The 24502-nt window shown below is 40.1% G+C and overlaps 1 protein-coding gene and 1 long non-coding RNA gene across 10 annotated transcripts in view; both read left to right on the top strand.

Moving 5' to 3' along the window:
- IL1RAPL2 (interleukin 1 receptor accessory protein like 2) overlaps positions 1 to 24502 on the top strand; it is a 339644-nt gene that overhangs the window by 236813 nt on the left and 78329 nt on the right. For all 9 annotated transcript variants that reach the window (XM_064426729.1, XM_064426730.1, XM_064426721.1 and 6 more), the window contains one exon: positions 6716 to 6790. In XM_064426729.1, coding sequence (XP_064282799.1) covers positions 6716 to 6790 — 75 coding nt within the window. The remainder of the gene's footprint in view (positions 1 to 6715; positions 6791 to 24502) is intronic.
- The window catches only part of LOC135304397 (uncharacterized), a 30228-nt gene continuing 28052 nt past the window's right edge, over positions 22327 to 24502 (top strand). Inside the window, exons 1-2 of the long non-coding RNA XR_010365811.1 lie at positions 22327 to 22449; positions 22693 to 22770. This is a non-coding gene — a long non-coding RNA (uncharacterized LOC135304397). The remainder of the gene's footprint in view (positions 22450 to 22692; positions 22771 to 24502) is intronic.

The following is a 24502-nucleotide window of genomic DNA, read 5'->3' as shown; positions in this document are numbered from 1 at the left end:
TTGAGTTTTGTTAAAACAGTGCAAAAAATCCACTCTGTGGTAATTCATGTGTCTGGGGCTGTGCTGTGGTGCAGTACCTCACTGTGCACAGGTGGTCAAATTGATCATGGAATATTAATGGGTTGTGGACTGCAGGGTTTTGGTAGCCTGGCTTCAGGTTGACAAGAATGATAGCTTTCATTTGCATGCAGAGTCCAGCTGTTCCTTTAAGATGGATGAAGGGTTCTGGCTTCATCCGTCACCACTTCTTTACTTTTTTATAAGACAGAAAGAAAAAAGAATTAAAAAAGCCAAACCATAAAATGTCATAAAATGTTCTTTGCAGATCTCCTTGAAATAGAGGGTAATTTCAAGCATCTTATTTCTGCCCAGAGTCCAAGAGAAACATTTGAGTGCAGATGAAATGGTGTCCTTTGTACTAAATACACTCTGTTCATTAAATAAAGCATACTCCATTTGAGATTTTCATGAATTACATTGAAGGAAAATGTAATTTACATTTAGTAAGAATTTATTACACTTTTTTTCTACTTGAGAGGAAACTCATGCTTAAAAGCAAGCTGCATGATCCACATTTAGGAAAGGAATAAAATCATCACAGGAATCATTTTGGTTGGGAAAGAACTTTGCATAATCTAACACAATCTGTGAAATTTAGAAATGCAGTGAAAGGAAAGGTGTATTGGCAAGCGTAGGAGTAAGGAAGCTTGATAACCTCATACAGTGAAAGCCCTGCTAGCACAGAATTCTTCTGCTTTCCAGCACCCACCTTGCAATGACTCTAGTGACAGCACCAATGGTAACCCCTGCCATCAGTGCCACTGAATGTTTCACATCAGGAGATGCTAACAGTCAATGCCATGGGCATTTAACACGTATATTGCAGTCGTGTTAAGTGTTCAGCCCTGTTGTAATTACTTTGTGATAGGCACCTTGTGGGATTTTGCCATCTGTGCTTCAGTAATGTGCAATCTGTGCTATTGTTTCTACTCCACTTCACCAGTCCTGAGCCGTACTCTATTGCATAAGTTCTACCAATCTCACCAGTTTCTTTTCTACAACCCTATGATACTTAATTGCCTTGTGAGAAGGTGGAAGAAGGTCCAGCACAAACCTGAAAAATAGAAGATCCCAAAACAAAAATTGAGTTATTCTCTACTTCTCTTAACATGTTCATGAATTCAGCAGAGTTCATCTGGTACCTTCTCTCCAAAGCCATTTGGTTCTCTCTGTGCACTCTGATAGCATCCCATGTGCAGTAGATGGAGACAGGTGAGGAGACTGGCAGCAAGACTCTTTATTCAAAAGTGATTTTGCCCATGGAATTATTAGCTGCTCCTAGTAAATAGTCACCATGGGTTACAAGGGCACAACTGCAGTAGAAGTTGTTGGAGCAGCTGGTAAGAACAGGACAGGCACAGCCAGTTGTGCAGGATTTTCACTGCTCTCAAAGTCAAGGGAGCTGCAGTCATGGCCAGCTTCTTCTTGGTGCCAGTAGCATGAAACACGGGTCTGTTCTGAGTCACTGAGGACTTGATGGTTTAAAATCAAAACCACCAGTAACGAACCAAGATCATTTGAGTGCCTCAAAATTCATTTCCCTTGTGAGCTGCATTTCAGCATGGACACAGCGTCTTGTGAAAGCTGTGGTTGTGTTGTCCTTCTTTCTATGTCATAAAAAAAATTCATGTGATGAATTCCAATTATTTACTCCTAATATAAAAATTCTAAACTTCTTTTTGCAGAAAATGTGCCCCAAAGTCAGCCATAACAGTGCATTAAAGCACTCTTGATCCTAGGTAGGGTTTTCAAAAAGTGGTGTTCATGGTGGTAGTGGCCAAGGGGGAGGCATCCAGCTGCTAAATCATTTCACAGCATTTTCCCAAAAGAAGCATTTCCTGCTTGAATGGTAATAAATAGAAAAAAACTCTTTGTCATTGGCTAATGACTCCTGACTTCCACACAAGTTCTGAGTTTACTGAGTTGCAGTTTTTTTGAGAATAAGCGTTCAGTGTTTATTTTCAAAGATGGAGATATTTATCCTTAGACAACATCTCATTGCAGTGGCTTTATTTCTGTTAGAGCAAACAACAAATGGAGGTGCAATCATTTTGTCAGCTTAAACTGAGAGGAAGGAAACAACACAATAGGCAACTGATGGAGAAGTGTGTTTTGACTGACTGGTGGAGCACACTACAATAGAGCTAATCAGGAAACAGGGTCCCTGTATAAACACAGCCTCACAAAATTGCATTTTTATGAATGAGTTGCTTCATGTGATTTCCTACTACTTTTCACCTTGTGTGGTAATTTTCTACTGTGCCAAGAAAATGGAAAGCAATGATTCTTGTCTGGTAGCAGGACTGCTGGTGATAGTGTGTTAGAGGTTCAGTCCACAAAGTCCAAGTGAGAACCCTTGGCTTTGTAAACAAGCTTTTAACCCTTCAAGTGAACAGTCCATTCCCTGTCAGCCAAACTACAGCTGTCACATTTCCATTTACATCTGCACAATTGACTCACATTTGTGTCGTTGTAAGCAGCAACATGAAAGTTAAAGCAGTAGCAGGTTAGGCCTGAAGCATTTTACTGCCAGCCTCTGAGAAACTTTTTGGCACAAGCTGGGATTTCAGGTGAGACAAAGGGAGTTAGATACATATCTTTTTAAAAGGTAGAATGCTGAGTTTCTCATAGCAACATATGCCCTCTGGTTAATGTATTGATTGAGAGCTTTGTATGCAGTTAGCTCCATTGTCGTCTGTGGTGTGCAAGTTGCAGTATCACTGCCAAGGTTTGTCTTTGCCAAAGTAGATCTAAGCCATGTCTGGAAGCATATGTATTTGAACTGGGAGTGAACAAAAGCTTAACTTCGGGTATGAGCTAGTTTCAGATTAAGGATTTGGCATGCAGTTATTTGCCCCAGAGGATGCTATTCAAACAGATCTGTTCTGCTGTCAAAAGGTTAGCCAGATTCTTGATTGAGTGATACTAGAGGCTGTATGTTAATTAATGGTGGGAAAATGCCAGATCTTTTGATTGAAGGAAGTAGGTTGGCATGCAGTTGTCTCATAGAATCTTTGAAACAATTTTGTTAGATTCCTTGCATTCTGTTTCATATTTAGATCATTTTTCATTTCATCATTGCAAATTACATGAGCAAATGTCCAGGAGGTACATCAATAGCAAAATTATAGAACAGCAAATGTACTTTGGGTGATTATCTCAAGAAGAGGGAAGTCATTATCCACCACTAGGAAGAAGAAAGCTGTTCCCCAGCATTTGACAGTTTCTAGCCACATGGGAATTAACATTTTAGCTCCCTTCTAAGAATTATCTGGTCTGGAAAACACTCCAGCTATGCTGAGTGTCCCACACACAAGAAAGAGACCCTTCAGATCATAAGCAGCTGGATTTCAGGGATGACCCTGGTGCTGACAGGCTTCACACTGGAGCAGTTCAGGGCCTGGAGCACAGGTGATGCCTGTTGGCTTGGGGCATGCCCTACTGCATGGCACAGGGGAGTGGGATCTGCATTCAGTTCAGAAGATGTGTTTAGCTGAGCCACTCAAAATATGCAGTAAGAGAGACTTGAGTTCATTGTAGCAGCAGTTTGGGCTCCCTGTCTGTCACTGTGGATGCTGTAAAAGTCTGACTGGAGCAGGGTGGGTGCTGTGAAGCTGCTGCAGAGGGAAGGGGAAATAGAGCTGTGTCAGATAACAAACTGTGAAGGAACTGGGGCTTCCTGAGAAGCCTGATGGTTTTTCTAGCTGGTTATGGCTGCTTTTCCCTATGTAAAGATATCCTAAGGCTGTTTGTTTTCAACTGCTTTCTACTTTTTCAAGAGAACTCATTAGTGTGTCTGACTATGGAATGACAGATTTTTGAAACAGTAGGGCTGTGGTGGGGAAAAAAAATGAGCCTCCAGGCTCTGAGGCTCCACTCCTCTAAGGCAGTTTTCTTCTTTAGTTGCTCCTGTGAGTAGCCAAATGTTGACCTGTGCAGCACATCATGCTCTGCTTTATCTGACAGAGACCACTGTGTAACTCACTGGAGAGACCAAATCTTTTACAGGTCTCTTCTCTGCTTTCCTGCAGCGTTTCAGGTGTGACAGCATAATCCTTGTGACTGTGACAAAAAGAGAATAAAAGCATCATTTATGCTGGGAAGGAAAATGCACCTGTATGAACAGCTGCAGAGGACCACTTCAGAGTCTTGATCAGTACAACAATGTCTCTTTAAAACTCTCATGGACAAATGGAGTGACAATGTTGAAATCACAGCAATGTGATTATTGTCCTAAAGTTTGTGTTACTTTTCAATGGAGTGAATATAAGCATAGGAGGAAACAGCACTTTAGACAGTTCCTGAGCAGTCTGGCTGCTAAACAGCCTCCGGCCATGTTCACCAGTGTCTTTTGGGAGGCACATTGCCAGGTGCCTCTGAGTAAAGAAATGTCTTTCCAGCTTGTCTTCCAACACCTGTGACTTCCAGCCATGCCCCAGGTAGTGAGTGCTCTACTCCTGGGACAAGGTACAGAAGCCTCCCCTCAGTCTCAGCTCTGTCTGTATCTTCCAAATCCAGCCCAGGAAGTCCCAGCCTGCTCACTGGCTGGGAAATCCTATATGAAATCCTAGAATGATGAGGAAAGGCAAAGCAACCCCTTAGGCTGCTGCAAAGTCAGACCAGTACTTTCCAAAGGTGGGTCTGTCTATGTGGCCACAGGAATTGCTGCCTTGGGAAGCTGATGTCATCCTTGTGGCTTCGCCATGCTCAGAGCAGCCCGGGGACATGCCGCATTCCATGGCATTTGGAAGGGGAAAAAAATAGTGTAGACAGCTGTATCACAGCTTTTCCCTTGACAGTTCATGAGGTGGATTCAGTTTCATAGCAGAATTACTGCCCCTTTGATAATAGGAAGAACATTTACAGTACATTTAGTTGTTTTAATTTAATGTAGCTTTGTGGGAGGTCAAGTAAGAGTTTATACTGTTAGCTTTATTAAATACATGTTGATACAGTAACAGCACTAACTTTTTGTTCTTCTTTTCCTTGAGCAATGCTGCATATCAGTGCCCCATGTCTAGAATTAAAGAAAATTGTAGAGGAATAGGAATTGTAGGGGAATAGGAATTTGAATAAATGTTTTTAGACATCTGTCAAGTACAGAGATCATATAAGTCTAGAGCCCCTTGTAACTGAAAATATCTTGTGTTGCCTTTCTGTTTAAGAAGGACCAAAAGTGAATTTCATAAGGTGAATAAGTCGTCTGATGTCTGACCTCTAAAATAAGATTAGCCTTTGTTTTCAGTAAACACATCTGACATAGAAGAGCCAGCAGTTTGTTGCCTTCTCATCCCAAAATCCCTTTGGGCCATTTCAGTTCCTGTGGAAAGAGCTCTGACAGGCTGCCAGTTCATTACGGTGATTACTCTCCAACAAGAACATGGCAGACCATAACCATTTAAAATGTGACGTGCAGGAGCACATTTAGAAAACTTCCAAATGTTGCAAGTAAAGCTGAGGGAAACAGGGGGAAGCCCTGGTCAGATTGGGTTAGAAAGGGTGTAGGTAGAAATGGGATATGAAGAGAATATGAAGTAAGGAAAGCCTGATCACACTGGCACAGTATGGATGAAGCTGCTCCAGCAACTTTTCTGCATATTCTACAATGAACAGATTACTATTTAGTACCATAAAATAAAAATAATAAGAAAAGCATAAAGGTAGGAAGAAAAGCCTGAAAAAATGAAGAAAAGGCTAAAGAAAAAAACAAAACCCTGTTGTAACTATACCAGAAACTGAAACTCTGAGGCCATTGTGGATGTAAAATTGGTTTGTAGATTGACAATCGCTGTTGTTTATTTTACAAACTCTGGTCAAATAATTTCAGGTGATGAGTTTTAACAAGAGAACTTTGAAGGTAATTTTTAAATGTTTAATTTCATGTGGTGCAAGATGCTGTACTTTATAAAAAAACATTTCTCCCCATTTTCAGGAATACACAGTCGTTTATTTCAAGATAAGCCAAATTACAAAACCTATTTGCACAGTCTGGCCCTGAGTTTTCAAACAGGGGTGTGAAGCCTGTGCCTGCAGCTATACTTTTTAAGAGTTGTGTTATCTGCTTGCTGGAGCAGTTCCCTGGCAGGAAAGGCTGGGGTGTTGTTTCCTACTCTCAGATGGAGATATTCCTGCACAGCAGGAATCAGGGTCCCCAGTAAGGCTTTGAGGACAGGCTCTGGGTACCCCACCTGCTGGGGTGGGAGTCTAAGCTACTGTGGAGCTGCTGGGGTCCTTCAAGCACTATCGTGTGCAAGTTTTCTATGCGTTGTTTTGGACAGGCATAAAGACATGTTGGGACTGGTCACACCGAGATAGATTTGTCTGGCACTTCAAATTCACTGTGTTAACTTTGCAATATGAGGGTCTAAACTGCTTGTTCTACTTATTACATGTAAGTTAAAAGTGAGAAATTGAATTTGTTTTGCTGCTTTGTGCTAAAAATGTAATTCTTGAGACTGGTAATTTCTGTTGAATCAGGGGATCGCCACAGCCACAAGGTAGGTGGTGACACATTGGCCGTGTAACAGCTGTACTGTGTAATAAATGTTTACATGCCATCAAGTATACAAACATTTGATTGCTTACATGACAGAGCTTTTCTTTTGCAGTCATTGGTCTCAATTTTTCCATTACATTTTCTCATTTTCTTTTCTAGCTTTACTCACAGACAAACCTCCAAAGCCATTGTTCCCCATGGAGAACCAGCCAACTGTTATAGATGTCCAGCTGGGTAAGTCCCCTTCTGGGAATAATAGATCCTAAACTTCCACTCTGGTAGCAGATGGGATAAATTGAAAGTGGTAAGAAAGGTTTAGTGGTAGTTATTACATGCAAATCAATTTGCAGCTTCTCATTTATAACCGTAGAATTTACTGCCACGGCAATTTAAGGGAGTGAACATCAGGGGATGGCAGCACTAATTGGTTACAATGGGTATTAAATATAAAGCACTGATGCTCTTCTTAATATATGATTGGTAGAGTAAAAGATGTCTAAATTGGTGCTGTATTGGTCAGTTGATGTTCACTGTAAGACAAATGTTCTCTTAAAAGAAATGCTGATTCCTTTAAAAGTTAGTGTAAACCATTGCATTTTCAGGTTGTTCTGAATGTGTACCAGAAAGGGCTTTTGACTAAAATGCTTGTATGCTTTTCTCACTCCTGTTATACATTCTTCTGTGAATGCACATCTCTGAATCCCAGCTAGCAGCCTCTATTTTCTGTCATGTTAGAAAATAATGTTAGAGAGCTCTGCTAACTTTGGAGAGCTGTAGGGCATTGTGATACTGAAAGAACTGCTCAGTGTTGAGGTTCCAGGGGTTTTTTTCAGTGACTTTAAAATAGATTTCTAATTTTAAGAGGGAGAATTGGAGTTGCTGTTAAGGACTGTGGTGCCATGAGCTTAAATTACAAGAGATGTATTGCATATGGGGATTATTCACTCAGTGCTCAAACTGTGGCACTTTCCTTCTTGAGCTTGACTCTCTTCCTCCTTTATACCAAAGCTGTCTGGAATTCAGAGGTGGAATGGTGTTTAATGGCCAGCAGGGTCAGTGTGAAACATCTTAAGAGGGCTGGTGACATTGTGGTAAAGCTGTTTGTATTTGTGAAATTCTATGGGTCTCTACTTGAGATGAGTACAAAGACACATCGTTGTTCTTAAACCAGGTGCCAAACAATGTCAGAGAAGCACTGTAGCTGCTATGAGTATTTAAAAATGGGCTTGAATTCTTGAATGTGAGAATATAAATGATCTGTGACCTTAAAGATTAGCTTGCTTTCATACAGCTGAATTGACTCAGGAGTCTGTAAGGGCTTGCACAGGGAAGACAGGAGTGGATCTGGGCAGCAGCCACTGCCAGATGAATTCTGCAGACAGCTGCATGTCTGTATATTTAGGTTCCCCTCCACAGGGCTTGGATATCTGTAGCTGAACAGAAATTGCCCCTAAAAGAGGATATGAAATGGACCTGGAGCCATAGTTAAAACCCTACCTGAGTTACCAGCCAAACCCAGTCACTGAAGTTTGGATCAGCCCAAAAGGCTGAATTCAGTCTCCTCGTCTAACTTTTTAAAAGTCAACTTTCTAATGATTTCCTTTGGGAGCACACTGTCCCTGTATACATCTGTGTAATAAATGCACTCAGAGTACCCATCTTTGTTTCCTGCATTTTCATTTCATCTTCATTTTCTCTTCCAAGTTCCCCTGCTCCATCAGGACTGTTGGTTTTGCACTGAATTCTTTGTTGTTGTTGTTGTTTACGTGAAAACATTTTGTTCTGGCTGATTAAAAGGAGGTTTGATTAAAAAAATTAAAATAAACCCCCTCCTCTCCATGGAGATGTGGCTCAGTAATAGGATTTTGCAATATCTCTAGAGGGAAATACAGACCTTGCATTTTTATCTGCTGGAATGTAATCCATTAGTTGTCCCTTAAGAGCAGGGAATTTACATATGGTGCTTTTTTCTTTTTTCTGATATGTTAATAGGTTTGGTTATTGCCACTAAACCATATTCATATGACTGAACCTTAACTTATTTTGCAGTGAAGTTTATTGATTTCCCTCTTGATTTAACTTGGCAAATAGATGAAGTGGAAGATTCTCAGGGAGCACCTTCATCTTGTGGAGGCCACCAGCAGCTTGGGGCAGGCAGCTTGTGCTGGCCTCTGAAATGTGCCACAGCCTTGAAGGACTGGGAATTATTTGATTGCACAATGTAAGGTGGGGGAAAGTTTTGTGTAAGGATCTATAAGGTCACTTCATTGAAACCTTGTTAAGCTCCTAGGAGTTTTGAAAAATTTACATTACTCGATATTTTATTAGATATTAAAAGGAAATTTCTGTGTTTTACATGCCCAAGGAGTCAAATCACCCAATATGGCTGATTTTTCAGTAGTTATGCAAGTATGAATGTGTCACTAAACTACAAAAGAAATAGAGTTTAATCCATCTACTTGTTCTGCAGAGATTATTTTAGTTTTCTATTGGAAAACTAATCTTTAAAGAAATAGCTGTTTTTCCTCTATAAATAGACAAGATTAATAATTATTTACTGTCTTTATCCTTAATGATTAGCATGATGCAATGCAAAATCTCCCTAGGCCTTTAGGCAGTGGCCTAACTATTTAGCAGCTTATTGGGCCTTACTGCAAACTTCAATATTCACCTTTTAGCTTTCAGAACTTATAGGATTTTTTAGTGAAAACAGGTGTGCACCATTCTTATTGACAGTGGATAAAAGAGCTCCTTCAGGCTTCAAACATGGTCCCGAGCCTGCCTTGTTCTTCTTAAGGAGCAGGCATGTATTTTATGTTTTCTGTTTTTCTTTGGAATGTGACAGAGATCAAAAACCAATCCCATCAAGATTAGAAAGAAGCAGAATCTGGAATTTGCTTCTTTTTTGTTTTCTGTATTTGCTTGTGGTGAAGAAACAGAGCCAGAGATGGGGGCACGGGGGGGTTGACAGGAGGACAAAAGAGCATCCCAGAGGACTGGAGAAACAGTCCAAAACAGTTTCACTCATTTGCTTTACCAAGTCAGACAATCATTTCATCTCTGGGCTGACCTAGAAAATAATGACTGATTTTTTTGTTTTTGTTGGTGTCCATTTACTGCTTCCTTTTTGTAAAAAAAAAACCCAAAAAACAAAAAAACCCCAAACAAACAAAAAACTAGAAAAAGACTCAACCTTTTTATTTGCATTTTAGTTTTTTTGCATTGAGGTCAGTACAAAAATAGTTCTTGATTGTGTTGTATGTGATATGATACATTTCATATTTCTCTACCTTGGTATTAACAAATAATATTTGTTCTTCCTAAAAAAAAATAAATCCTGAGTTTTCTTCATGACATTAAAATCAAATTTGATAGTACAGGCCAAAATACACAGCTCTTTTGCCCAGGAGATGGGGTGGCTTTGGCAGAAGGCCTTGAAGACCATCTCCCCTGTGAAGCTCTGACTGGAATTTATTGAAGTGTATGCCAGTGTGATTCATAGCTGAGTTGTTCAAAGGCCCCTTTTTTGGAGCAGGAGCTTGCTGTTACTTTGACCATATAAACCTAAGTGTGTTTATGGATTTTTTTATGCCAAATCCCTGAGTTTAGAGAATTCCTTATGTGATTTAGAAGAGTAAAGACTGAGACCTCAGTCAGGTGTCTTGGGGCTGTGAGCAGTAAGTTTTAAAGATCTGTTATCTACTTTCACATACAGCTGCCTGACAGCAAGTGGAGCATGCTGGGCTGTAACTCTAAAAATGACATGTTGGTACATTGCTCTGCTGATTTCTTAATTCATTTGTTACATTCTTTTCCAGCTAACTCTGTCCACTCCTCGTGCTTTGAGAACATGGAAAAAAGGAAAACCAATCTTCTGTGTTTTGATTACATGATTACAGAGTAGGTTTCTCCTTTGAATTTGCACAGTTTTAGTAGCACCAAGAAGCCAAAATCCCACTGATCCCTGGAGCTGTTGTGCTGCCAGCTCTCAGCTGGTATAGAAACAGTGGGACAGAGGCATTTGTGAGAGAAAGGAAGCACAGTTGTGCTCTGCTGATTTTTGGCTGGACACAGATCTGTAAGGATCTATATCTAGCCAGTCTATGTATAAACAGCTGCCAGAGTTCTCTAGCTTGCATCATGGCTGCTATTTTTCATTTGTGTGTTTCACAGAGTATCAAAAAAGCTAAAAATACAATATCAAAATGGATGCTAAATCTGTTAACTCTGTACCATGTATTACAGAGAGTGCAGTGTTAAGTTAGACTTCTTATGAATGAGTTAGTTGAGTGGAATGAATTTTGCATGTTTGGGTCTGTATTAATTGAATATATAATTTACATATCATTTTCTTTTCAGCTATGTCCTGGTTTTGGTTTCAGGTGTTTACCTAAGAAATGTAGCAGGAGTCTTAAAAAACAAAGCAAGAATCCTCTGTGTTAATTCATTTACTGAACAGGAAGGATGTCAAGGGGTTTAACTCGCTTTTGTCATGGTAGTTTCTCTGTTTCTAAAGATGCTGAGGAAAGAAAACACGTAGTTTATGAGGATTGTCATTATTCCTAATAGCTGAACTATTCAGAAAGATTTTGTTTCTAAAAGATTTAACAGCACAATTCCCTGGGACTCATTATTAGGCAGATCAATAGAGATCAATAGAGCTACTGTAAAACAAGTGCAAGGGAATGTACAAAGTTACATCTGCTGACAGGTATAGGAATCGACTAAAAATAGTCAGGAATAAAAAAAGCCCTTTTGGTTTGCAACAGTGGCTGGAAGGAATTATTTGAGGAGTGAAAATTCATGCATTTACTGACATTTTAAATATACCACTTCACTTTCCACAATCTCAATTTTCAGTGAGATGCCACTTCTCTCTTAAATAATAATTTTTAACAAAGAAAACCCTGCAAGATGTTTGAGGCATTCATTTCATACCAAGCCTATTTATTCAAGACAATCCAGCACTGTCTCATTACAGATTTGCTCATTAAATCTTGCATTCTTTCATATTTAAAGATACAGGTATTTGATAAGCAGTTGAATAGAGTGGTGATCTTGGACAGGAAGCAATACAGAATATTTGAACTGTAAAATGCTTCAAGTAGAGCAAGTGATTTAAAAGTGAAGTTGGTAAGAAATTCTTATTTAGTGTGCTTGCAGAGTGAAAAGAGCACTGATAATTGTCCATGGTGAAGCCTCTTGAGTGTTGTGGATGTGCCTTTTGATTTGGGGTTTGATTAAAGGGTCATGTGAGACAGCTGCTCAGGAATGTAGTGGGTACCAGGGATCCTGGATGTTGGTTACTCCAGGCTGCCTTTCTTTCCTCCCTCAGCTGCTCCCAGGCATTCTCCAGCCTAGGGCTTGGCAGGGGCTCTCAGAGGGAGATCTGGGTTTCTGTGAGCCGGGTCAGACCCAGAGCTTTGCACCTTCTGGCTCATCTGGGATGGCATGGAGGAGACAAACATTGAGGAATCAGAGGTGACCTGATCCAAGTGGGTCCTGAGTCAACAAAGAGGCTGTCTGAAAGTTATCCACAGAGACTCACTGTTCTTTCCTAGTGCAAGGCCTGAGTGGGGGATAAGTGACAGTCTTGCCCCAAATCATGTCCTACTGCCTTATTCTGTCTGTGTGTCACAAATTCAGGTCTGAGTGATCTGAATGGCAGAGCAGAGGGAAGATGGGACTAAAGGCAGAGAAGACCTGTGGGTAGTGTCCCTTCCACCCCAACACCACTAAAAATTTGTTTCCCTCCATCCCCAGTTCTCTCTATGTTGCACCTTCATCTTATAGCCCTGTACTGTTGCTGTCTGGAGGAGCAAGCTCGTACCTTCACTGCTGTCTCCACACCTTCTCCCAGTCATCCATGGCTCTTCACTGCATCCACCTCCTCCCACAGATAAGCTGGGAGATCCCTGTTCTTCCCATGGGAGGACCAAACCTCACACATTGTTCCCCTCCCTTCACCAGGTTTCAGACTTGCTGTGTGAATCACTCCAGATTTGGTGCTGGAAAATCATCTCCTTCCAGCAGTGCAGACTCACATACAAAAAGCTCTGTGTTTCTGCACAGAAATACATAAAGGAGCAGTTTTCACTAGGAAATGAAGAGAAACTGAGGGGCTGGACTTTAGGACCTGCCTTCCTTTGCAGCACAAAGGATACAGCTCCACAGCTGTACGTGCCTGTAGGAAAAGAGGCAGGATTTACATCTATTGCAATCATTCTGTACTAATCTGCAGGGAATATTAGAGACAAATTGTCTGACATTTAGGTTTAGAAGTAGTTCCCTAAATACCCAAAGTGTATTACTGCTAATGCTTTGATGCTAATTTGGTCTGTTGTTAATATCCCTGCTTCTTTCGGGGATAATGGTGAAATGCTGCACTTCAGAGACCTGGGCTGGGATCTGTGGTTCAGCTGGTGTAAATCCATAGTTGTTTTGCCTTTTGTATGGTTAATCCAGGTTTTCATCTGTGGAACAGTGCAGTTCATTGGCACACTTCTTTCTTTTGTTTTAATGGACTTGGAAAGACAAGCCGAATTCTGACTGCGTATCCATGGTTTTTACACCCATTGGGATCCATGGGATTGGACAGATATGTCAGATATTAAGATTTAGCACTTTCCAATGTTTTTTGTACTTCTGTAAACTATTTATTGCTTATGTTGGGTTCAATAGATATTAGGTCAGTATATGCTCTTAGGGTAACATGAGTCTGCCTGTATAGAAAAAATTGATTAATTGGTGTCAGACAGACACTCTTTCAGTTAGTTTTGAAACAGCAATACTATATATCCATCTGTTGTCTTCTTTTTGTTCCAAGAAAGTGGTTAAGAGGAAACACTTCAGTATATCCTGACTTAGAGTTGTCCCAAGGCACTCATCCAAGGGCATTAGCTAACTCATGATGATTGAGGAATGCCTCCAATCACCTTGCTCCAGTAAATCTTCCTCTGAAAGTGGTGACTGTAGTGTGGGGGTGTCCAGCACATGGACCTGTAGCATTTCATTAGGATTAAACTGCCATCAACCAGTGCAACCATCATTTCAGCTGCCACAGACATGCAGCTGTGCTGAGCTTGGCTAAAGGATCGCTTGTTTGGTTTCTCAATTTGGTTTCTCAATTTACTTCATTTGACTGGTGTCTGGGAAATGGGCACAAATTTGTTTGTGCACCAATGAAGTTCAGCCCATGAACAAGTACTAGAAAAGATGGTCTTGGTGGAGAGCAGGGGCTTAGGGCTGTTAGTAAGAGTTTGGGGCTTTTTTCTGCCATAACTCTCCTGACCTTGACCAGGGCTCTGTCCTCATTTAAGGTGAGGATATTGCTTCTCTAGTTTTCAGGAATGTTGTGACAATAAAATCACCTTGTATTGGGAAAGTGCTCCAAGAAGGGCAAAGAAGGAGTACAGATAGAAAAAGCTTTGAACTGGATTTTTGCCTCAGGGACCTTGCCTTTTTGGGCTCTGAGCCTGACTGCAAACATAGAGACATTTGACTTCACCATCCACAGACATATGCTATTGTGCATTGAAAGTCAGACAATATTAATGTTTCAGAAAACAGAACCACAGGGCAAAGTTTGCACCATTTTCCATGCTTGTTGGAAGCACTGTCACTGGAAGAAATTCATGTGCTGCCATTTTACATTCCCTCTACAGTGTTTGTCATGTGAATGAGTTATTAAGCTGTGAATGCCTCATATATTCTGTAAATTACAGAGTAGAAACATTCAGCACTACTATTTTGACCTTTTCAGCATTCTGTGATTTGCTGGGCATGCCATTCCACATCTTTTGTTTACGGCCTCACTAAAATGTAGGGATGGAGCTGAGTGGGCAAACAGTCAAAATATACGGGGCTGGGAAAGGTCAGGGTCATGCATCACAGCACTGCTGTTCAGTGGACAGGGAAGATTAAAATCTAGACTAAGTGTTCTCGTGATTTTTTCCTCCTTCACTGAAAAATAATAGAAAATTGTATTTTGTAATCTGTTCCGAAGGCAGCAATGCAGAAAATGAAGACTGATGGTATAATTCTTATTTCTTAAAATTTCAATACCGTAATGTCATGATCTTAGAGGCTGTGAAAATCAAAGCTGTCATAGTCTTTCAAAAGAAGTGAAATGGAATTCCACTCACCAAATCTTTGCTTCATTTAATCCACGTTTGATAAATGTTGCTCTTACCTTCATCCTCAATACCCTTGTGCTTGTCTCCATCCTGCAGAAACAAATAGTTTGTATTAGGTAATTGAACTTCGACCATTAGAATGAGATTGAGCTACAGTTTTCGTGTTAGAGATTGCAATCCAATGAAGACCAAATGAAAGACAGTCAAAACAAGGCTTCTCTTGAAATTAAGAGATATTTTTATTACCTACTGAAGACACATGTTATGTGACTTCCCAGAACCCCTAATCAGATGGAAAGTAAAAAATAGAGGAAGCAGTAATCTGAGGAAAGGCAGCAGAGGTGCTCTGATTTCTACCATGGTTTTTTAGTTTATAACAAGCCACATGGTAAATGATGACTGCAACTTTCAGCTACTGAGTAGGTTTTTATTATCTGCTTATACTATATGAGAAGGTTACTCATTTTAACATTCTTGGCTCTAATCCCATGAATAAGTGAATATAATTAGTCATGAAAACATCCATGGAGATCTCATTGATGCACAGTCAGGTGTGCAGTTACTTCAGCTCACAAGAGCCTAAACACATTCTTCAGCAATGTTTTATATATACTCTAATACGAATTTCACTTGTGGTCGTGTACACTGCATTAATTAAAAGGCCTAAGAAAATTTCATTTTATATCCAGCAGAGCTGCAAATTTAAGTAAGCTGAATATGCTACTGCTATAGTGTCAGTGATGAAGTTTGTAAATGGTGCTACGTGCTTTCCTGGCCAAATGTGATGTAACCATTTGCAAACCCAAATTGTTTTTCACATTTCTGTGATCAAGCTCAGTGGTTTGACTTGAGAATTTAAATACTTAGGATGCAGTAATTTTAATTTTAAGAAGGAAAACAACTGATGTTTTAAGTGTCCTTTTTCATTACTAGTGAGATGATTAAATATTAGCAAGCACTCTGTTCTCTGAATTTTGTCTCTCTTTATGAAGGAAAAGACTGTCCATGTGGATGTTTCCTTGGATACATCCTCTGAATGCTTCTAGCAAAATAGTGTGATTTGACACACTATTTTGAATAGCATATTGTCAAGTCCTCAATATGCAGTTTGAAAAGTGAAACTGTTATGATTGGGCAGGCTGATAAAATCAGGATTTCTGTTTCCCAATCACATTACTGTAAGCTCTTTTTAATGATTTCTGCATCTGTTTTGATGAATTTGAAATCCAGTTTATAGATAATATTCTGCAGCCTGTCATTCAAATTGTTGATATTAAAAAACATTGCAGGCAGAAAACTGCTTTGCTGTAACATTTGAGCACTGCCCCAATGAAGTGAATGCATATAGAGTAGGCAGAGCATTTCATTTGTAAGGGCAGTGTGTACTTGTGGTTTAGTTTTACTGGAATTCACCTGCCTTTCCTGCTTAACTCACTTTGGAAACTGAGTTAAAGAGACTGCACTGTGTGCAATGAGGAATCTGCTTTACTGAGGATCACTGACCAAGTGCTTTTATTTAGGACTGTGGTTTAACTTTTCTAAATATCACCTGGCATAGTGAGTGGTGTGTAGTTATCAAGTTGTTATTCACCCTGTGGGCACAGTGCCTCTGAGAGGGGATCTGTAGCATTTGAGCAGTTTTTCTGAGGCAGGCAAGCATGCTGCTTCTCTCCATGTCAGGTTTTTCTGTGTCTCACAATTCAGCTCATACCTTCACAGCCTAACCTCTCTTGTGTGAAATGCCTCCTCAGTCAGAACTCTTAAACAAACTCGTGATTCCAAACACCTGAATTTTTTAATGTCACTTGGGAGTCATCAGTCATAGTTTTGCCTGTAAAAAACGCCAGGAAATCCACAAGTGAATCACAGCACTGTAGTGTATAACAACGAGTGTGGCTGCCTCAGGTTAGTGGAATGGCTTTTTGAGGAGATATCAGTAAATCCTCCCTGGGAGTTTGCAAGCATCTTGTTTTCTGTGATGATTTTGTATTAGAATGTTGGTTCTCACCTGTCTTGTACAACACCTGTCTTGTGCCAGCTATGTAGTGAGGTGTTCTACTAACATTTCATCAAAACTGACCATGCAGATTAATTTTTTTTCTGTGATATAAGACTCTCCTGTTACTAACTTGTAAATATTGGTGTATCTTCTTCGTTTTATTTCCTCTCCCATAGTTACCATACAGTTACCATACGGTTACCATACAGTTTACCATACAGTCTCAAGCACTGAAATCCCTGTCAGAGTTTCCATTAATCTTGTTTCTAAGGCCACATTAGTTAAAATTACAAATATCTTTTGATTGAGAGAGCTTTGGCAAATTTCTAGTGCAAATAGTATTTTTGAATTGCGATTCTGTTATCGTACATAACCATGTAAAAATTAAATCAGGTTCAGAAATATCAATTTAAGCATTCAGAGTGATGTTATCAGAAGTTTTGTTTATGTCAACTTCTGGCACAGCAAAAATTGGGTGACAAATGAGAGTAGTTGAGTGTCTACATTATGAACAGAGATGCTAAAACAGCATTGATACATCCAGGCCCAGTCTTGTTCACTGTGTTCTGTTACAGTACAAGCCAAAGGAACTTCTGTCTGGCAAGGCTATGTTGGGTCACATGAAGAAACACCCATCATTAATGTTTTACAAATAATTAGAATAATTGTTGTCTTTTATTGGGTCAAAAAAATATGACCTGATATGTTTGGAATGATATTCTATGTTACTGCCACCGTGGCATGCCTTTTAAAGAAAAGGTGCAATGATGTGAACTCCCAAACTGACGCCTGCTGCCCATGGCATCCAAGTGATGACACTTCAGACACACCTGGAATTCAAGAATCTGTGGGAATTATGTCTCCTGCAGGAAAGGATGCATGGCCTTATAGTGACAGTGTAGTGTTCCTGCTCTGACATGAGCCTAATTTCCATCTGAGGAGACATTGCTCTCCTTGTGTTCCTGTTTCTCATGGCATGAATAGGATGTATTTTGTCTAAATCTTTGGGAATTTTGGAAGTGTGCGAGGAGTTTGCTTGCTGGGTTTTGTTGTTGTTCTTCTAATGGAAACCAGAGAAGCATTTTTAAGCAGGTTTTGGGAGATTTTTTGATGACACAATAATGAATGATTGAGATCAAAAGTGGGCAACAGAACAGCTGGCATGAGTAAAAACTTGGTTTTAGTTTGGTTTTTTTTGCTATATCTCTGATTGAAATCACCAGTTTTCAAAGCTGATGCTGACTCTGTTGAATCTAATGTAGTTCCTGCATCAACTCAGTTGAATCTAAGTGTAACTGGGAAGGGAACCAATGTTCTCTAGCAGGATGTCACATCTGCAGTGTCAGACACGTGAGTCCCCACAAACACCTGTTTTAATAAACAGCCAATTTGCTAATTCTCAGTTATGCCCACAAATAGCATCTGTTTCTGGCCAGTTGTCTACCTGAATATAGCATCCTTCTTAATCAGTGAAAGCCTCTGTTACATAACTAGTCTGACTCATTTTCTACCCAGAGATGGGAATTACCCACTCTGCTCTCTGCCCTTAATATCCTTGAGGGAATTGGTGGAAAATAGAAAGTCTGCTGGAACAGTTCCACCCTCCCTTCCAAGCAAATAAAGCTGTCAGGGCTTTGATATGTACATAAAAACAAATGCATTTTTAGAGCTGGGTGTTATTAAAATACCACATTGGCTGAACGATAATTAGTGATGGACCAGTGGAGCACCCAGGGCATTCCCACGGTGGATGTTGCTTTAATGATGGCTTAAAACAATTTTCCAGACATTTATAGTGAGGTTGGACACTGCTGAGAAAGAAACATAAACACTTTCCTGATACCTGGAAGCCAGCACCATGCTGTCAGCTGAAAGGAGCCTGGACAGCTGATCCAAGCAAACCTGGCATCCCACACTTCCACTGTGCTAAATATGTGCCTCACACTCTTGGTCCATGGACTTTGAAGAGAGCCTGGCATAAGGGCACAGGAAAGACTTACTGTTCTTCCTCAGGCAAATTTTGTATCTTTAGACTGAAATTCTGTATCTAGTAATAAATTCTCTGTATAAAGGCTGTGTGTACAGCCTTACAGTGCCAATAAAGGAGTAAATAAAACTGTAACACTATATATAATCTCTAAATAATTTCCTGTCTTCTCCTTTGAAGGAACCAACCTCGTGGGAGGAATTGTGGTGATAGGGCTAATCCTTTTCTCTTCCTGCCATGCCCCATTACTAACTATAGAGATGCAGCAGCAGTGCATTCAGGTATTAAACTGTTTTATTGCTTTTCTTATTTAAACATTCCTAATGGGATTACAACAGAGGCCATTGCACTTAGACAGGAATAAAGCAACTTCTGACCTCTGCCCATGCATGTAGGAAATAATATATTGTCTGCAGTTATTGCAAGTAGTAAATTGATGATACAAATGATCCAGCAGGAGTGAGGGACTAGAGAGACAAAGCAATAAGATAGCCAGATTTTGGCAATTTTAGCCTTTCAGGAGCAGCATAGCAGCTGATCATGTACCCAATACAACAACCTGAAACAGTACAGTAATATAGCCAGGGAGTATTGACTCTTTAACCCAGCGTAAGGGAAGCCATGACTTAACCTTGACATAAATTTTTGTAAGCCAACTTGTGCTGCTTGTTAGCAAAAGACTAAATCTTTCATCCTCCATGGTAATTCTGTCCAGCAGATTGTATTTAATGGAAAATCATCTCAGTGAAAACCAATCCAAACTGCTTGTGGCTTGAATTATATTTTATAGAAATCAAGCTGCTCAAAGTGCAGCAGAAAACAATGTAGTTCTGTGGCCCCTGATTTTAAAAAGTGATGGATTATTCACTTATGATACATTTTCAAAAAGAAGTATTCATGCAGTACAAATTGTCTGATTAGTGAGAGATGAAGCAACCAGTTTCTTAAACTTCTTCTGTAACTGAGCAACCAGCAGTGGTAGATGTTTATGTTTTGAGTCCATAATGCACCCTGACAAGGGAGTTCACTGGATGGAGGTAGGCAGAAATAAAATCAAAATTGAATAAAAACAACTGAAGCCCAGGGACAAAATTGCAACATTCTATTTTTATTTTTGAGACAAATGGCCTCACTGGGGTTTTCTGAATGTCTCTCACTGAAGTTGCATATTAAGTACCTTGAAAGCAAACGATGCAGTACAGGAGGGAGTTGGCTACTTGCTGTGCACTGAGCAGAGATTTCTCATTTCATCCATCATTCACAATGTGCTGCAGTACTTCCAGAACTACTGAACTTATCTAACATAGGGTGGAATAAGAGCAAGAGCTCCATTTGCAATGTGTGCCCTGCTCTGAACTGAATGTAATTGCTGGGTTTATCCTATAGAATATTGTGTGGCTGTGCACTCTGCTTTTTAAGATATATGGAATTATTGGCTCTCAGAAATCAAGAATTGGTTATTTATAAATCACAAGACTGGCTTATATATCAGACTCAAGGGGCTTTTCGCCTTTTGTTTTCTGTAAATGTAGATTGCTCTCTGCCTGTAAGTACATCATTAGAACTGCACTTTAAGAACTGCTATCCAGCTTCTCCATTCCCACAGTGTATCCCATAGAGCTTATGTTAATGGATTTATGGCTTTCCAGATCATCCCACATCTGACTATCCACACAACAGAGAGCAGGCTGTATAATAATTTACTCAGAGTAGCAGTAAAAAATGCAGCTATGTCTTGCTAGCTTACTAAGAGTTAGCCAGCCTTGGGAGCTAGGGATGGGTGAGCTGATCTCTCAGGACCCTTCCTGGTTCAGCATCCACTGTGTTAGGATTTAAGAGGCTGGAGATTTTAAAAAGCTTGAGGCTCTTGTTAAAATCCCAAGATGTTGATGAACTTGGCAGTGTACTCTTCTCTGTTTCTGTTCACCACTTCATTGCAGTTAATTTAAATTCCATAATCAAATTATTAGAATAGATTTAATTTGTCAGTTTCTTTAATACACTTTTAATCTTTGCTGTTGAAATGTATCAATGTGTGTGGTTGGAGAGTGGTGTGGTGGAGAATCACCTGTCGTGCCCAAAATTATGGAATTGTAGAATAGTTTGGGTTGGAAGGGACCTTTAAATATCATCTAGTTCATCACCCCTACAAGGAGGAGGGATGTCTTCAACTAGACCAGGTCACTCAGAGCCCTGTCCAACCTGACTGACTATTTCCAGGGTTGAGGCCATGCTCAGGCACAGTCTGGCAGCCACAGCAGGCTCTTACACCTGCAGCAATTCCATCAGTCCCTGTAGTTTGCTCTCAGTCAGTGTGTGTCCAGTCCCTGCATTGTTTAGGTTACTGACAGACAGAGCTTTGGCTGCTTTGGTTGTTGAAGAAAGAATCTACAAATTGAGATTTCTTTGGGGGGTGCAGAGAAGGGAACTGTCAGGACTACATTCTGCATATCCCCTTTTTGTTGCCTCTTCTTGGAGGAGACTTTGGGGACTATGTCACAGACTGGTTTCCACCGCTGATGTCAAGTACCTTTAAAAAAACCTTTGTAGCACTTTTAGCCGATTGCAGCAGACATTGTTTTATGTTTTCGTGTCTGGCTGGCTCCAGCTGTCACATCAACCTGAGCTTTTAAAATCATTATTCCACGTGGATTTTGTGCTTCCCTATTAGGACAGTGTGTGTACAAACCCAAAGCACGTGCAACAAGGTTACTTCAAGATTTATTTTACAGCAATTTCATTTCTCTGGATGCCTCCTGAGATTAAAGTCAAACTTAAAAGAATCATTTTCCAAAAGAGAAAGCAAACAATGATTTAGATAGTCCATACCCCATCATTCACCATTCAAGCTTGGAACAATGGCAGTATTATGTCACTGTCTTAAGTGTGAATGTTGCCTCTAAATTTGTATTTTCTAAATATGGAAAGTGAAGCAGCCTTTCTCTGATAAAGGCTGGTTGTCTTTGATATCATAGATAAATGCTTTGATAGTTACTTTTTAATTGCTTTATTGCCAAAAATTTTCAATGAAGCCATAAAAGAGAAAAAAAAAAAAGATCAGCCTAATTGTCTCAAGATGGATATGTAATGCATAAATCTCTTGTTTAATGGATCTGGTAATAGACCACCTGTTTCAGTTGCCTTTTCCCATTCAGAATATGAATGAATGATTCTCTCAGATGTTCGCAAAGAGAAAACACAATTGCACCATCAAAAAGTAAGTGATTTTTCTTTTTACTTTTTTTTTTTTCCTTGAGGTTTGTTCATTCTTGTTCTGTGTATCAGCCAACCTTGGTACATTTAACCTTGGGAAAATAAAACCCTTTGGTGTGATGTGTGAAGCTTCATGCATTTTTGTTTTCCAGTTGTGTTTCAAATGAGAAGAATAGAGAGCCAGCACATTAATAAAACATTGCCAAATCCCCAGAGACTCAGGCCTGAGTTACAAGTATTCCTTCATGATGTGGTTCATGTATATTCCCCAGTATGGATACCACTCCTCTTGCCCAGTTCTGTGTCTTTTGGCATTGGCATTACTTGTCTCTGGTAGGATTATTTGAGTTGAGGGTATTTGAGCTCCACAGCCTGGGAGCTTTATGGGCTTAAATTCAACCTGGTCTATATAAGAGAAATCTGGTGGGAATGATTTGCCTGATGGAAGTGCTAAAATCAATGTTTATCACCTGTTTAAGAGCAGATGAGGGAAGGAGGAGCCATCTGTCAGAAGGTTTGCAGCTTCTGAGAGAGCCTGGAAGCAGTTTCTGATGGATATGTATCCTTCATTGCAGCCATGAAAGAGCAGGAAGAGGGATGGGGTGGTGTCTCTGCAGACCATGGGTTTGCAGAGAGGAGGAAGGTGACCTCATGAGGTATTTCACTGTTAGTTGAAGGCTGGGAGGCCTGTTCCATGGTGTTGCGTTTCATCCTCGTTGTGGCAAGCTGGAAATCAGGCTTTATCAGCAATAAAACTTCCCCCATGAAGTACTCTATCCTTAGCAGAGGATTTATATGTCAGCTTCATCCTGAGAAGCAGAGAGGAAAATCCAGAATCTCTGCTGTGTTCAACACAGTGACGCATGGCTTCGTCTGTGAGGTACATGTAGAGGGAGCTGGAATTGGTGATGGAGAGCTCTTGTGTCTATTAGGCTGAAGTGTGTAACAAGAAGTGATTATGTTGTGTTGATACTATGAGTGTATCCCAGATTCACAGCACAGGCTTTCTCCAGGGGAGGTGATGAAAAAATGCAGCAGCTCATCAGCCTGTGGCCCTCCATCAGTGTCAGTTCCTCAGTCAGGAACTGGACTTTGCCCAATTCAAGATGTGCTGCTGTCTGACCTCCTCCTGTGGCTTCTGGAATGAGAGCTCAAAGTGGGAGATCAGAGGGCCCTTCTGTCCCTGTCCTCTCCAAAAAGCCAGATGTCCAGTGTTAAACTGTTGAACCTGAAGTTCTGTAAGTGACTTGATTTTAAAACCCTTTCAAAGTCAGCAGGATCTGAGCCTTGGTACATAGCCAGAGTGAAATTTCTAGTCTGTAATTGTTAATTATGTGTGAATGCACCTTTATTTACTCTGTAGAGGACCAGTACATGAGAGAAAATAGCCTAGTTCAGGCTAACATGTGCTATTTCTAATAACTGGCCAAGGCAGAATGTGTTCAAGATGTAGACCTCAGAGTCCTGGAGATTGTCTTGCTCCAGAACAAAACAGAGCTCGTATACCATAGGGCTCCCACCCCAAAATCTCTCCTGGACCTCCAGTTTTGTTTGCTGCAAGATAATTTGTAATAGTGGGGAATCTGGGAGATGCACCTGCGTGGCAAATGTATGATTTAAAAGTTTCAAGATTTTAAAAAATGGAAATAGTTATGCCAGCACACTCCCTGCTATATAGTTATGCTAATGTAAAGGTATCTTATACTTCAAAATACTTTCTGGTTCTTAGTGTTTGGTTGTCTGTGCCTGTATGTGCAGATTCTGAGGTAACAGATAGTTTTAATAAACCCCTGTGATAGTCAGATTTTACACAAAACAAATATCAGATATGCTTACTTTTTATGCACCAACTCTATTCTGGTTTTATTTCTCTATAACTAAAGAGCTAAGCTCTAGTTACATATGCCTAAATGTCTGAAAAGAGGGAATTGATTCCAGAAGCTGTTGTTGTAATGCAGTTAGCTCTGATTTTTCTGCTAGAAAATTCCATTTGGAATCATGTTAAGGTAGGAGAGTAAAATAGACTGTGAAAGTTAGCTGTTTCTGGTGTTCAGAAGAGCCTGCTTTTTTCATCTATTCTCTATTTTATGAAGTAATAAGTCTAAACCCGAAGTTTTATTTAGCTATTCCCAAGGAAATGGAGGTGCATAGTCTGATTCTGCCTCCTACCAGAGAAAAGTAATATATAAAGCTCGTGGTTTGCCTAGGAGCCTGCAAAGCCCTATCCTGTTGAGTAAATCTCAAGTTTGGTCTGTACTACCTAAAGGATGAGTTCATAAATAGCTGTACCAGGGATGGACATGTTCATTGTACCTGATGGTTTTACCATCCTCTGCAACTTCAGGCACTGAGATACTCTGATAAAATGAAAACAGATGCTCATAGGTTTTTTATCTGTTCTTTCCCTGTTTAGTTCCCTGAATTTTAATTGTTGCATTTTAGGCTGTGGCTTTTTTTAACATAGTGTAGTGTGTATGTATTCCATGTGTCTGGAGGCAATGTGCTTTTCTCCAACTTCTCAGAGATAAGGAGCCAAATTTTCAAAGGTATTGCAAATTACCAGGAAAATAATAAATCTGGACATGGTATTTTATCCAGGGCTGCTAATGACC

This window comes from Passer domesticus, chromosome 7 (genome assembly GCF_036417665.1).
Source record: "Passer domesticus isolate bPasDom1 chromosome 7, bPasDom1.hap1, whole genome shotgun sequence".
Classification (NCBI taxonomy): Eukaryota; Metazoa; Chordata; class Aves; order Passeriformes; family Passeridae; genus Passer; species Passer domesticus.
This window is presented reverse-complemented; position numbering and strand designations above follow the sequence as displayed.